General features: G+C 38.5%; 1 protein-coding gene across 1 annotated transcript in view; it reads right to left on the minus strand.

Annotated features, from left to right (window-relative positions):
• Positions 1 to 377: 377 nt before the first annotated feature.
• LOC136477321 (uncharacterized) overlaps positions 378 to 15,323 on the minus strand; it is a 65,581-nt gene continuing 50,635 nt past the window's right edge. Inside the window, 28 exon segments of the mRNA XM_066475449.1 lie at positions 378 to 613; positions 748 to 936; positions 1,249 to 1,530; positions 1,619 to 1,777; positions 1,865 to 2,221; positions 2,357 to 2,578; positions 2,672 to 2,798; positions 2,874 to 3,016; positions 3,249 to 3,426; positions 3,507 to 4,040; positions 4,122 to 4,306; positions 4,390 to 4,545; positions 5,021 to 5,107; positions 5,192 to 5,660; positions 6,131 to 6,207; positions 6,422 to 7,237; positions 7,376 to 7,885; positions 7,997 to 8,127; positions 11,421 to 11,475; positions 11,915 to 12,115; positions 12,202 to 12,474; positions 12,563 to 12,743; positions 12,844 to 13,007; positions 13,125 to 13,283; positions 13,378 to 13,455; positions 13,457 to 13,694; positions 13,779 to 14,165; positions 14,297 to 14,605. Of these exon segments, the coding sequence (XP_066331546.1) occupies positions 853 to 936; positions 1,249 to 1,530; positions 1,619 to 1,777; positions 1,865 to 2,221; positions 2,357 to 2,578; positions 2,672 to 2,798; positions 2,874 to 3,016; positions 3,249 to 3,426; positions 3,507 to 4,040; positions 4,122 to 4,306; positions 4,390 to 4,545; positions 5,021 to 5,107; positions 5,192 to 5,660; positions 6,131 to 6,207; positions 6,422 to 7,237; positions 7,376 to 7,885; positions 7,997 to 8,127; positions 11,421 to 11,475; positions 11,915 to 12,115; positions 12,202 to 12,474; positions 12,563 to 12,743; positions 12,844 to 13,007; positions 13,125 to 13,283; positions 13,378 to 13,455; positions 13,457 to 13,694; positions 13,779 to 14,165; positions 14,297 to 14,605 (6,562 nt within the window). The 3' untranslated portion in view covers positions 378 to 613; positions 748 to 852.

The raw sequence follows: 15,323 nt of genomic DNA on the forward strand, positions 1-15,323 counted from the left end.
GGGCATCGGTTACGGAAAAGTGAGGTCACGCGCTCGCGATTAGCGCGACGGGTCGCGCGATATCTGCGTCCATTCAGGAAGACTATAAATTGTCAATTCTACAATCACCCCTATCATGATCCCTGTCTGTGGCAGCTGTTTCAAGTGAATGCTAGATCCACTAATCTCTATCTGTGGCTTAAGGATCAAGGATTGGATTACAGGTCTTGGATCTTGTTTCACTTTTTCTACCAGTCTCTGCTGTTTGTGCGGGACAAGCCCGACATTGTGCCAATGAAGTTGATCAACTGGAAGCACATATAGGGCATGGATCTCCCCGTGAAAAGAAGGGTATTAAAAGCTTGTAAGGAGCATTTCACGATCATGGAGTTCTCCTATGACTGAAACAAGTGAACACCGCATTGCAACAAGAACAGTAGCAAGGAATGTTGCATAATTTGCACTATTTTTTTCTCTTTATCTCAGACATGCTCACAATTACATGACCATACCGGCGCCTCCTAAAATCTTTTATTTACATGAAGGCAAAGAACCTATCCAATGATACCGATATAGTGTATATGTTGAATATATCATTTGCCTGGCAACCACTCAAGGTGTGAACCTAAAATACCTGCAAAATAAATATAAACTGCAATTCAGTACAGACATATACTGTTGCCCAGAATCGTGAACTGATTACATTGGAGAAAATAATTTGTTTTTCTCTTTTAAACAAAATTACACACTATACTTAAGTGCGCTTACCTTCATCCTATGGTGTTGCTTGTATCATACTATTAACGCATATCAATAACACAAAAATTTCTACTGTTTTAGCACAACATAGAAGTGCACATTTGCTTTGATTTTTTAACCAAATGATAGGTCTTGGAAACTTCGGCCACTATTATTGCGAGGGGCATATGGCCTTGGTACCTTCCATCTCAATAATTCCTGAAATTTTGAGATCATGTGTCAGATTAATCAAGCAGTGTTACAGTACACATTCAGTACATAGCAATATCCAGGATTGTTTAAACTATAAATAAATTTACTAAGTTTGTGACAGCAGACACTTAAAGATCAATTTACTTAAACTGAGAGAACAAGGAAAAATATACTTTAAATTAGGTAACTAGCAAACTGCAGAAGAAATTTGCATCCTGTATTATATGTTTGACCTCACACACAAAGTTCAGCCATTCATGCTATTTCATTATAATATGGATACGTGTGCCCTTACTGTGCACAAGGTTCTTCACATACCTTCAAACAGTTTGGACCGTAAGCTTTATAAGCTTTGTCAATTGCAGAGTAAATGATAGTTGCTTGATCCGAACCTCGATTACACTTGACCAAACGAACAACTTCCTTCGAATTTGAAGGTTTAGCTTTCAAGTACAAAATAAGCTTAGAAGGCAAGGAGCCTGGAGGATCTTTTTTCCCATGGGTCATCTCCACTGTTACCAGATCATCCCATAATACATCCCATATTACTGAGCAAGGATCCTTTGTAGGATTGAACTTACGCTGGGTCATCATTGGTAACTGAAAAGCATGTAAGCATGTGATTAAAATTGGACTGACAAAGTGACAAGTGAAAAGAATGGCATAAAAAGAGAAACAAGTGTCTTACCTGAAGCAATAGTACTCTTCTGTGAGTGATTAAAAGAATTTTCCCCTTAGGAAGTAAAAAATGATCCTCATAAGCATCGGTAGAAGCAAACTTTCCTCGGATTTTAAAAATATCAATTTGACCAAGGAATGTAGCACACTCAGCTAGATGCAAGATAGCCTTCACATCAAAAGTTGCAAAAGGACACCAAATCAGAGAGGTTTTCATATTAAATTAAAACTCTGGCCTAGATAGATCACTAATTACCTGGCCAGTAGCTTTGTGCTCGTCATAAGGATAGAGCAAACTATCCCCACCAATAGCTCGAGGGAGACGCCTACGCAGCAACTGCTCCTCAGCCATTATCGCTGATGATATTTTCATTTTTACCGCATTGGCACCTTCAGTAGTTTTTGACAAAAGATCAAGAACTCCGCTAACTGGTTGTGCAGCTGCACCAATTATACCCTTTCCAACTCCTTGCACAAAACCTTCAACACCAGAAGATTTTGCACCCTCGATGGGCTTTGTCAATATGCCTGTGACACCTCTGAAGATGCCTTTTGCAAGAGCACCACCTCCATCTCTTATGACATCTCCAAAGTCTTCCACACCTTTGCTATCCTGGAGAAAACAAATCAAAAGTTTTCAAAAAGAGAACAAATCAAAAGCATGGTGACTCTTATTTATGTATCCAGCATTTGGTATGCCAAATACATGTGCATAGTAAAAGAAAGAAAACAAAAAACAGGATTGAACCTGTCTCATCCGGCCCTGAATGAATTTCTTGTCCATCGACAGTGCAGCTATCCCCTTGCTCATGTTACTCAGAGCGCTACTCGCATTACCAAGAATGTCAACACCGGAAAGTAGCTGAAGAGGTTGGCTAAGAAGATCTTTTTGAATGTTAGATATAGCAGCATTCATAAGTGCACTTTGCCGCATGCACAATTCCTCCCGGTATCTTTGAGCTATACGGACCTTGATGCGAAAATAAATACACATCAGTCTACAGATGGAAACTATATACTTGTATGGATGATGCAGATACATGAAATTTCATAGCAGCCCTACCGGCATATGCTCCATGTTTCCCAATGCAGTCATCAAGGATGACCAGAACCCAAGTACTCCCCTTGGCCTTTGGCTTGGGGACATTGCCATTGACACTCTAAATCGGATCTCGGAGATGTTCAGAAGCCTGTAAGAAAAGGTTCAGTAAAATCAATAGGGTAATAAAAAAAGAAAAAGCAACACCATATGGTCAAGTACCTACCCAATTTTCAGTATAGGGTCCACTGAAACAGCTGAAGGTTGATTGCTATATATCCTATCGAATTTTAGGTGTTGAATCATCTCATGGAGGCGCCAAATGATTGGTTCATGGATGTTAACAAAGAACACACAATTCTCAGGAACCTACAAAAGACAAAAGAAAGCAGATAAAATGAAACAGCCAGATGAATGATGCCACAAAACTGAAATACAGGTTCATTCACATGATCAAGGACCATTTATACAGATTTTTTGTGTTCTCCATGTACAGTTATATTTACTATATTTAATATCTATATACAGTAGCTGCTTCCCCTCCTGTTCTAGAGAAAATAAGTACGGTCTATATATAATCAACATTGACTAATTATCTCACCTGGACACCAACGTATGGATAGACACAAAAATCAAGAGAATTATTGGTCTGAACTGTCATAGAGAACTTGACAATGTAGTCTGACTGATTTTCAATCTTTTGAGGACAGAAAAGGACAGGCATAGGAACAAATGGTAATTGATTATCAACTTGAATCCACTGAATCTGCATTTTGAGCCTGCATGAAAAGAGGATAATTCAGAATACAAGTAGTGAGAAAAAAGTAGCCTAGTAAACAAACAAGAGTATTATTTTTACCGATTTACTCCAGAGCCCATTCCAGATGAGTATGCAAGTAAGAGTTGCTGCACTGAGAGGTAAAGAACTTCCTCAGGCATATGGTCGATTACAGAAATACCAAGCTCCGTTAGTTCCAAGGTCACATGAAATTCACTATCCAGATCAGGAGATGACTGCCCATAGTCGACCTCTGATGGCTGAAAGATTGGTGATAACATCCTTTCAATTATCTGTCCTCGATTTCTATTATCTGGCAGCCAATCACTAACTTGAACAACATGCAATTTCCCCTCCTTCAAGACAGTGACACTTAAGGCCTTCTTAAGGGCACCTGAATTAGTCAGGGGCTGATGATCCATTACAACATCGATGTCATATGTCATGGAGTTCATAGGATCAGTCCCATCAACCAAAACTTCCAATAGATGCCTTCTGCTGAGGTCCTCCCAAAAGAAGGAAGCTGATGAATTCGGAAGCAGATTACGCCATGAATGATCATCACCACCGACCTGCCGAAACCGTATAGGCAAGAACATGGAGCGATTCTCCACCCTGCTTGCATAGTTTTGATTTTCCTTAATTAAATGTTCAGTTTTTAAGTAGACTGTACAGATGTGAATAAGTGAACAGTACCTGTATGGGCTGGACCAGCAATCAAGCTGAAATACAACTTCATAACGTGAACTTTTTGTTCCGCTTCTCACATTTACCCTGACGAAAGCTTGATCATGTCCTGTTGTACTGTTCATGAGCACACACATAACTCCATTAGCATTGATGCTAAAAGGTGTACTCCATTGGTATCCCTCCAGCCTCAACTGCAATCACAAAAAAGTTCAAGAAAAATGTGGCACAATAACATTAACAGGTAAGCAAAGAACAGCCAGTTCAAACTAATAACCTTTAAAAGTTCACTTCCAAATTCTGATCGCCATTGAAATACTTTTGGAGGTTCATAAGGTTGTAAGGGCTCCTCAGTCTCATCATGATATTCAGATAGAAAAATACTTCTTCCAATTCTATTGATAAGAAGTGCTCTCGGCAGTAAATTTACCACCTGCATTGTCAACAATTTCAGAAACGTTTAAGCATATAGTTGAATATAATAACACTTCATCATAAATATTATGCAGAAACAGAATTAACAAAACATATCGATCAAGGTTCAAATTACCAAAAACCAAAAACTGAGGTCGCGTTAAGGATGTTTAAGTGGATTATGCGAACAGAAGGACCAGAATGATCAGTCAAAACTGTTTGCGTTAGTTGTACTAAAAACAACAGGCGTGCTTAAGCATAGGATCAATCAGGAAGTGTCTGAGCTCAAAGATGATTAAACCTCTCAGAAGTTGGAACCTACTGAGAGAATCTGGGCTGTGAACTTTCAGAAAGGGTAGATAAGCTAATGCAAAGCCATATCACTATCAATGCTTTTGTCCAGTTGTGAGTTGTGACTATAATAACTTTATATCCAGTTAACATGTACTTGTAAACTACAAACACTCGGAATCTTGTAACATGAAGACTCAAACCTTTGTCCTGTCTGAAGCCATCTTCAACTGAACTGAGAACCAGTAATATGACCCATCAGAAGAAAATGCTTTGATATCAACATGCTCCTGAAGATGAATGGCATCATATATATTTTACAATGCTCAAGAAGATAAGCAATAGATCAAACACATACATAACACAGTGCATACCTTGTTCTCAAGCTCAAAAAGAGACACTCCTATACTGTACTGTGTGCAACCACCAACAGCCACAGATATTGCAACTCGAGCTGGACTGAAATTATTGTTATCCCTAGACTCAGAGCGCACACCTGCAGATCGGTTCAAGTAATCTTGTGGTGATAGCATCACATAGTTTGTGCTACAATCTTCAATATCTTCCAGTACTTGCATATTTCTCTGTGACATTGTTCCTCTTCTGACAAGAGACTTTGAAGAATATTTAAGGGAAAATTTTGAAGACTTGGCCACTCTACTTAGCGAGTCTGGTCTGCTAAGTGAGTCTGCTTCTGAGCTTTCTGTGGGTTCCCCTTCTACAATGCGATAAGATAGTGGAATTGACGAGTGGTTTTTTATCCAGTAAGGGACAAATAATCTCAGCGTCTTTGGTGCAGCATCACTAGCACCTAGGTCATGCTCAACACTAACTCGTAGTCTCCTAATATTAACCGAAAAAAGTGAAACTATCAGAAATAACAAAAGCAGAAAAGCTAATGCACCAAAAAAATATTAAATACAAGCTCAAGTGAGGCTGCTACATTAGGTTGAAGAGAGGAGTTTGGGCAGAACAGGGGAAATGCTAGGCCATGACCACACAGCTCAAAATGAGAATCAACAGTTTAAAAAAGGAAACACCCAGATGATTGATGTGAAAGTACTGAACTTTTGATGCTCTCAAAATGCAAATCAATAGTTAACAAGGGAAACACCCAGATGATTGATATGAAACTTTTCTGAAGTTTTGATGCAGCCTAGCTCAAAACATTGATTCACGGTACATACGGTATACTTGCTTTATTGCTGTAAAAATAGTAAAATAATGAAACATAATAACATCAGGGCCCATGTAACTTAAAACTAAGACTACTATTCATGCAAAACACGGGATCATTGAAAAAGCTTCCAAACCTCTGGCTTTGTTTCTGAACCATCCAGAAAGAAGAAACATGTTCCAAGGACAACAAATCCATTATCAATACAGCATCCTGAAAGAAAACAAGAAACAAAATATTAGAGTACTTTAATGTAAGCATGCCAAGACAAGCCAATATGTAAGTAACCCCTTTGGTCCCATATGTATGCTTGTGGAATCAATTGTTCTGCAGATTCCTCAGATTCATGCAGGACAGGAGTCTAAATAAACTATAATCCATGGTCCATGAGTTTAACATCGGCTCCATAAAAGGATAAACACAATACCTTTTCTAGAATCCAACCATTTTGGAGAAACAATGTAAGGTAAATTGGTTTCCGTATATCTGCTGAATAGATAAATACACTTCCACCCGAAGGGACAATACCATGCTGCTTTTCAACCATATTACTTTTAGTGGAAATCTCCCAAATAGCATACTCAGCTTCATAGGGAAGTTTATTTTCAAGTCTAAGAATTGAATTGAAAGAAATTCTCCAGTCATAGACAGGTACATTCAAATCTGTATGAACAACAGAAGCATCAATTCCAACACTAAACCAGAAATATCTTTCAGTGCCAACAGGAGGATGGCAATATGAGAGCACATCTTTTTTCTCGAGTTCAGCAAGCTTAAGAACGGAATTCCCTGATGGTACCACTGACTGTTTTACGGTGCTTTGCCTAGAAAGTGAAGACTGCTGCTGCTTAGGTATGCTCTCAGAACCTAGTGAACAAATCTGGCTCCAGCTGTATGTTTCCTCTGATTTTTCAGAATACGGGCGAACTTGCAAGCATAAATCCATATCCTTAATCATCGATGTCCAAGGCAACACAGTAGATGAATGAGGACTGACAGTAGCAAGTACTTTTCTAGGAATTTCTGCACTTTGTTCTTGCAACTGCTGTCTCGAACGTACCCAACGCCTTCTTCTCACAAAGTCATGTGGTAATTTGGAAGATCTCCAGGAAGATGATGGCCAATTCAAGTTTTGAAAATCCACAGCATATGCCCAACCATCATTATCTACAAAATTCGACCTTTCGATTTTCCATGGTGAGGTCCACCTCCAACCAGATGGAAGGCCAGGCTCAAAAAATGCCTTCACAAAAGGATGCATAAATTCTGTTAGGATCTAACAGATTATGATTTATTAAAAACTTGTTTGCATGATATAAGGTACTGATTTTCTTAGTCATAGCGAAAAACAGCTTGCATTAGTAACATATCTAAAAAATACCTTAGATGAGTATGAGCAGTCCCTTGTGCTCCACTGCTTTAAGTCATTTCCATGATCAATTGAAGGGTTACGTCCCCACCCTGTAATTGGTCGGTACCACTGATTTTCAAATACTTCATCAATAGCATTAGTGGAGCTTGCCGATCTAGTATTTAACATAGAGTTATTAAGCATGTTTACAGGACATACTGACACTTCAAGTTTTATGTCAGCATCATTGGCAATAACTGCAAGACCTCTCAAGGTTGCAAGTTTCTTTCCATTCCTCATAGTGACCTCAAATGCAAAATGGTTATTATTAAGCGATTTTGGAAGGACTGTCGCTGGCAAAGCCGCAGTAAAACTTTCCCATGGACCATCTGGGCTAAGTCCTATCCAGAAGTCACTCTCCACGTTGTTTATACTGTCTTTCAAGCTCTGGAAATAGGAATGAGTAGAACGTTCCACATAACAGCTTGAGAGTACTAAAACACCACATTTTTTCCTGTCTTCGAAATTGGGTACCTGACCCTACAAGATGAAAATGTGCTTTTTGATGAGTATGGGCTGAACAGCAGAGTCAATAAAGAATGCAACATGAATTCCATATATCTTCCAAACAGACGAGCAAGAACTTGTTACCTTCTTTGTAAGAGGACATGTTAGTACTCGTTTGACATCAGAAACTTGCTGAATCATCCTCATAGAAGGAGCTCGTTTCAACATTGTTGCTCCTCGTCCAATAGGAATAGATAGAGAACCAAGTACTTCACCTTCCAAAACAAAAAGAGAAAATGTTTACAAAACAGTTGCCACCATTCTTTTTCTCTTGAACACACAGAAGAGTTGTGTATCATTGTATTAAGAGTTCCACCATTATACATTACTCCATTCAAAATTATAGTTCACTTTGGCTTTATCTTGAGTCAAACTTATTTACTTTTACTAATCTTATAGAAAAGAACACCTACATCTACGACATCAAATTAGTTTCACTGAATTCTTTGTAAAATATGTTTTGGTAGTGCATTTATTTGAGCTTGTAGATGTTAATATATTTTTTTTCTAGAAACTCTGTCAAAGTTAGAGAAGTTTGAGTTAGGACAAAGCCAAAGTGAACTATAATTGTTTTTCTCGAACAACGCAGGAGAGCGGAGAGCTGTGTGTAATTTCATTAAGAGACAAAACAAGTTAAAATACTATACAAAAAACAGGATGGCTAAAAAAAACCTTCCCAACACACCCAACTCACCTACACAAGCGGACTTAAAATCATGACATGTTCTATGTATGAGATCTTGTGCTTCCCAGTAAAAGATGGGGTGTGGTCAGTGACACCTAGTATAAACTATCTAATCAAGTAGCCTATACATTTCGGCCCTAAGTGGTAGAAATATTCAGATATAAAGTATTACTAGCAAACGTGACCGTGCTTGCAACAGAACCCAGTACGTATAAAAATCGGACTCTGTATCATCGCTAGATGCGAGTTGTTTTAACTCAGCACGGGTCACATACGAGATACAGTAGGGCACAACTCAATACGTATTGGAATCGGATCCGTATCCACCATCGCTAGATGCGAGTTGTTCTAACTCGTATGAGTATGGCATGGGTCATAAGTCCGGGTCAATACGAGACAGAGGGCGTGAGTACAGTTTGGGAAGTAAAAAAAGCAGAGCGGAAGAAACTCTCCACTGCCCAGGTAGTTAGAGAGAGGTGGGATGAAAAATTGGATAGAAATTTTGCCCCTTTAATATTAAGGTATAGATATAGATTGTGTGGCATAGTAACCATCCATGCAGGATCGAAGAATCGCACAGAGTATAAACATACAACGATTAGTATCGTTGTTCATTGGGTTGGTTTCCTAACAAAAACATTCCCCAACTATTGTTTCCAAGAGCCTATGGCAAGGCTGTCCATCTGTTAATAGTTATTCCTGCTCCAAACAGGATGAATTGCAGCCAAACGTTGTAACTAAGTCTGCTTCATGCAGGTTGGGTTGTAGCCAAACATTGGAACTAAGGACAGGTCAAATATTCTGTATAAAAGCGACAGCCTCAAATTCATTATTAATCAAGAAAAGAAGAATAAGTGCATCCTTTTACTAATATTCAATCATATGAACCCAGGTCCTAACTTCCCTTGCAACACCTTCAATCCACTACACAATTTGACAAGTATCTACAGTAGTTGCAGCATAATTTGTCACTTTCATATACATCATGGATTCCACTTTTTCCTGGTCAATGTTCCATCTTCTATAGACAGCAAACATATTTTTCTCAAACACACAGGAGAGCTGTGTATCATTATATTAAGAAGAAGAGGAGTCTAGGCGACTCAAACAACCCCTTAGAAGGGCGTGACCAGTACAATAGAAAAACAAACACAAAAAACTACTACAAAAAACTAAGTGTTTTGCTTGAACACACAAAAAACAGAGAGTTGGCTACGTGGCTCATGGATGTTCTGACAATGTTTTTAGTGTACCTGGCTCATGCCTGACAGTTTAAATTTTTTTCCCCCTAAAATCATACCCCAATCATAATTGTCGAAGTTTATATCAGATAACTAACAACATAGCTAAGTTGGTCTTCAAAAAATTCATTGAGTTGGCTAGGTTGCTAAAGTTCTGACAACAGAAAGTTTTCGAAACCATCAGGAATAGCATTGCAATAAAATCAGTTATCACTGAAAATTAGGAAAGTTCTGGAGCCCATCGGAAATAGCATTTCAATAAAATCAGTTATCCCTGAACCTTAGCAAAGCTCTAGAACCCATCTGAGGTAGCATTTCAATAAAATCAGCTATCACAGAAAATTTGGAGAGCTTCTGAACCCATCATGAAAAGCACTCCAATGCGTGGTAGGAAATTTTAACCACTGCGCAGTAGAGAATTTTCACCATATCAGCGCGAAGACAACTTCCACTAAAACGTATCATAGCGATTGCAGGCAACGGCCTGGATGTCGAGGGTGCCAGCCCCCTGTAACATTGAGGCAATGGCCTAGATTCTCAAACACGAGGAGAGCTGTGCATCATTGTATTAAGAAGAAAAAAGCGGCAATAACCCTTAGAGCACACCTACAGCATGCTTTGTGACCAGCTGAGGAAAATATTTCAACACATCCTCATCTCATGTGTGTTCGGCCGGCAGATTTGGACCCTGATTTTACAAAAGCTGGACCTGCTGACTTTTGCTCCTCAAGGATCTAACAATCGCTGGTTGGTGCTGCGGCACCATCAAATGCATTCCAAGGAGTTCATGCAAAGGCCTCAATAGTCTAAGCATCCTAGTTGCTTGGGGATTATGGAAGCACCAAAATGCTTGTGTTTTTTAAGGTGTCTAGGCCTAGCATAGAGGTGCTGCTTCAGTCTGTGGCCAATGAGAGTAATCTATGATGTATAGCGGGAGACTTGGCTTTACATGAGTTCCTTGCTAGGTCGCTGGTACTGGATCCCTAGGTCCTTGGTTGTTTGAGGCTGCTGGTCATGTTTCCCTAGTTTATTTTCTAGAGTGTTGTTTTGACTACCCCATGGGGGTGCCTAGGAGGGGGATTCTTACCTCCCTCCCTTTAGCATATTTTTATTCTTCTTCTTAACGAAATGACACGCAAGTCTCCTGCGTAGTTCGAGAAAAAAAATACAGAAATAAAAGATAAGGTGGTCCCTTAATAAGGCTTGGCCTAGAATGGTTAGTTAAAAAGAAATGGCAACAAGACGCATTGAATATCTTATAATAACTAGGATAAGAACAGTAAAGTGGAATAAGCATTTCATTTCATGTAGTAACAAACAGGAAAAAAATATGTTCCAGTTCAAATTGCATCAGGATTTGACAGGACATGTAAAGGAGGATAAATTTCCACTGAAAATTTGGGGAGACCCCATCCCATCAAAGACATTTAAGACAATCCTTACAGTACTGAGAAGGTGGGTATTATCCACATGTCAGTGAGAAAATGGGAGCCAACATACACTGGCATGTAAGGAATTGCCCTAAAGAACAAACTCAAGATAACTGTGAAATACTAATTTTAATTATGGTTCCAGAAGTTACCTTTCCCAGCTTTTGATGCAAGATTTGTTACTTCAATCTCTAAATTGGCTGATGCCTGCAAAGTATCTCATTAGGATTAGTACAATCTTATTAACATTCAAGGTGACAATATATGTAAGGAATACATCAGAAATCAGGTACACTGTGGTTGCAAGAAGGAAAGTGAAAGAAATTAGTCACACTAAACCTCAGCTGTACTAATAAGAACCAGTTGAAAAATAAATATGGTATCAGTATTCAGTAATTTATTTATTATAAGACTTATCATGATATTACAAAATACGATCCAAAAGAAACAGAAAGGCAAATTGCATTTTTTTTATCGAATACGTATGAGAGCTGCATGTTATTTCACTAGAGAAGAAGAAAGGTTAAATCATACAGCACTTGCCCACATGCTAGGAATAGATTTTTTATGAATGAAATGATGCACTAGAACATTGAACATCTGTAGGGAGAGAAAAGAAACAAATGGAAAGGACATGGACCGGTACCTGTTCTGGAACTTCAAATATAAAATGTTCATTCCACTTAGCACAGTGGGTCAGTAACCCAGTAGTTTCCACAGGTTTTACACATCTTGTCCTGGCACTCTGTGGGAACACTTTGTGCTGATCAGAAGCATGGCTTCCAATAAGTAAGCGTAAAGCACAGAAGTAGCTGTGACCATTGCCGTCATCTATGATAGGCAAGCCCTGAAATGGAGAAAAAGAAAAGAAGCTGTAATATTCATACAGAAAAAAAGTATGCATTTGCAGAATGAGACAAGTTCAAGTACAACCTTAGACTCAAAGATCTGTACAACAACATAATATCTTGATTCTGTTGAATTGGATAACACATTTAGTTTATCCGAAAATCTGGGAGGCGGCAGCAACAACGAAACTTTGCTCTCATGCTGCAAAAGCTCAATAATGTTTTCACTGTCTTCCAATTTTTTCTTAAGATAAACATCACATCCAAATTTGTTCTCAAAAACCACTCTCTGGAAATCATCTTCATTCAATGCAGAGTACGAAGAATCATTAGCTTTTTTCATGTTTTCAACAGTGTCCTGTAACATGGATATGCACATAACCAATCAATATAAAAACATATGCAAAATCATGAAACATCGAGGACGAGAAAGGATAAGGTTATACCTCGTTTTTTGTTGACGATTTGTTTTCCAGATCAATCTGTCTTCTCCATGACACTAATGTTTCTATAAGAAGCTCAAGATTTGCAGAGCTCAGGTTAGCATTTAGAGGACTTGTTGCAGCAACACGAATCCTCTTACCAACTTTGGAAGGAGGGTGCTCACTGGTATCATATGTCTCAAACCTTCAATGATGGCAGAATAATGATATGGTTGCAGAACAAAAATTCTAGAAAAGAACAGTAGATGTTGCCAAATAGATACAAATGACTAAACATGGCTCACTTGAATATCCCATCAAATGGCTCAACAAAGGGTTCCCATGCCTCCAAGTGTCTATTGAATGTGGATGCAGCAATTGAACAGATCAATACAGCATTCATTGTCTCAAATCTTCCATGTGTTGCAAGATTTATATTAGCGATTGTAGTGTCAAAAAGCGGTGTGACCTGAAAAAAGGTAATATTGGTTGATTTGTAATTCTATAAATACTGCGTATTCGAGAAAAAAAAACAATGTTAAACTTTCAATTAAAAGGAGGTACATAATTTAGCAGGCATACACACCATTCCACAAGAGCTGTCAAGAATGCCGACTGACAAACAACCCAGCTTCAGCTCAGCAGTAATGTTTTCACGTGTCTTGGGCTTCGCATGATCAGCAATACGGTATGCCAGTCGAGCTGATGGCTTCTTGACATCAGGTCTGGCCAGGAAAGTACATCCCTATAACACAGAATATTTTGATCCCTATACAGTCAATGCCATGAGGTGAAATAATATTTACTATAAATGGTCTAAGCTAAGCATGATGGATTACCTGATTTTCAACTTTCCAAATGCTCCAGCAGTAAGGACCTTTTGCACTAGAAGACTTGGAGATAGGATCCTCTGAGACTATTCGCTTGGCTAACCAGACTCAGTTTAGGGCAGCAAATGGAATCCTTGCTTGGCATTTCATCTGTTTTTGTTACAATACATCCAAGGGAAGCATAGCCGGGAGGTGGCACTGGATACCAGAAGAATATTTCGTCAAGGCCTTTTCTGTCAATTTGTGTCACTTTAGTAAACTGTACAGGCTTCTCAGAAACAACCATGTCACACTTGAAAAGAATGCCAAGAGTGGGTGGTTCAAACCTGAAATATGCAAAGGGCCAAGTCAACAACGTATCACAAAGAACAGTATTTAGCATTTGCATGTGTACATAATGAAATCATTACCCTTCAGATATACAGTCACCAACCGAAGCAAAACCAAAACGAGGTAATGGCCTCCATATAGAAAATGGCTTCTTTGTATCGTTGCCTTTATCCCACCATATCCTTTCAAAATGTGGAGTAGACATACAATAGTTACTTGGTCTTGACACAGTGCGAAGTACATCCCATCCAGACATACTCTTGTGGTGAGATAATTGATCAGAAGATTGGTCATTCTGAATAGATGAATCTGCATTTAGATCTTTAACGATATAGCAATTTGGATTCCGGAGAAGAACATGGTGCAAATCAAGAGCTTCTGTTCTAGTGGGTTGCTCTACAGAACTATGCGCACAGAATGAAGCAATCACATTGTCCACACGCCAGATGCTAAATTCAGACATTATTCTGTGAACAAAATTAAAACAAGAGAACCGTTCACATGGTGTTGGTACTTCATTATAGACCCTATGCATAAAAAAAAGAACCACTGCACAAAATGGTAGGTCAGACAAAAAAAAAAGTAAATGATGTCATACCCAGCAGCAGGAGAGAGTGTGTGTATACAATCTGAAAATGTTGCAGAAGTCGCAAGATCAGAACGAAGGCAGTACACTACATGGTTTGAAGGTGGTAATCTTCCAATATTTACCACACATCCGAGAGCTAAATATCCAGGTGGTGGCACAGGAATCCAGATAGAACATTCGTTTTCTTCAGTTGATTGACAGGAATCAATGAGATCCAGAGAACCAGGTAATACATGAATAAGCCTAAATCCAAGAGGTTTTCGTACACGACCATAAGTATTACTTATGGCAACCACAACCTGAGAAGGTGGAACAGACCTGAGAAGGTGCAAGACATCAGCTCCAGCAGAAGCAATATATAAAGGTCCAAATATTCAAACTATCTGGTGGAAATAAAGGTAAGATGAATAAAATTTTATGTCACTTCTTTCGTGAAAAAGTCCATTGAAGTTTGCATCTTTTCATGCATAACTTAGGAGTATGTTTCGCAATACTATATAGATTGATCACAGAATAACAGATATAAGAACTTCTATAATATTGTTTTTTTTAAAAGAATTCCTATAGTAAAATACATATTAAATGTGTTGCATCACAAAGCTGCAGATTGAAACTACAACCACAAATGGTTGACCAGACAAAATCTGTACTTTTGCCATAGACACATCAAATGTGTACGTTTCTGATACATTGTCACAGTTTCCTAAATATGTAGTTTTGTGATATAATGACACATTAATTCTGTAGTTTTGAGATAGTTACAAAACAATGCAAGACTTCTTATGAACTTTACTCATAACTTGTTTATAATATAATAAAAGGTGATATCACAATTAGAGCCCCATTAGAATAAATTGTGCTGATCAGTTACTTTCAAAGTGCATCCCTAGTGATCAATGCAGACAAAAAGGAAAAAGGCATGCCATCAGCAGGACATTGTTACAAACTTTTTGCTTAATCCTCATGTTATTTATACCAGTGAAAAGTTTCAAGTTTTCAGTAATATGTCAGCTCTAGTATTTAGCATGCATCTTCA

Source organism: Miscanthus floridulus, chromosome 8, assembly GCF_019320115.1.
Source record: "Miscanthus floridulus cultivar M001 chromosome 8, ASM1932011v1, whole genome shotgun sequence".
Classification (NCBI taxonomy): domain Eukaryota; kingdom Viridiplantae; phylum Streptophyta; class Magnoliopsida; order Poales; family Poaceae; genus Miscanthus; species Miscanthus floridulus.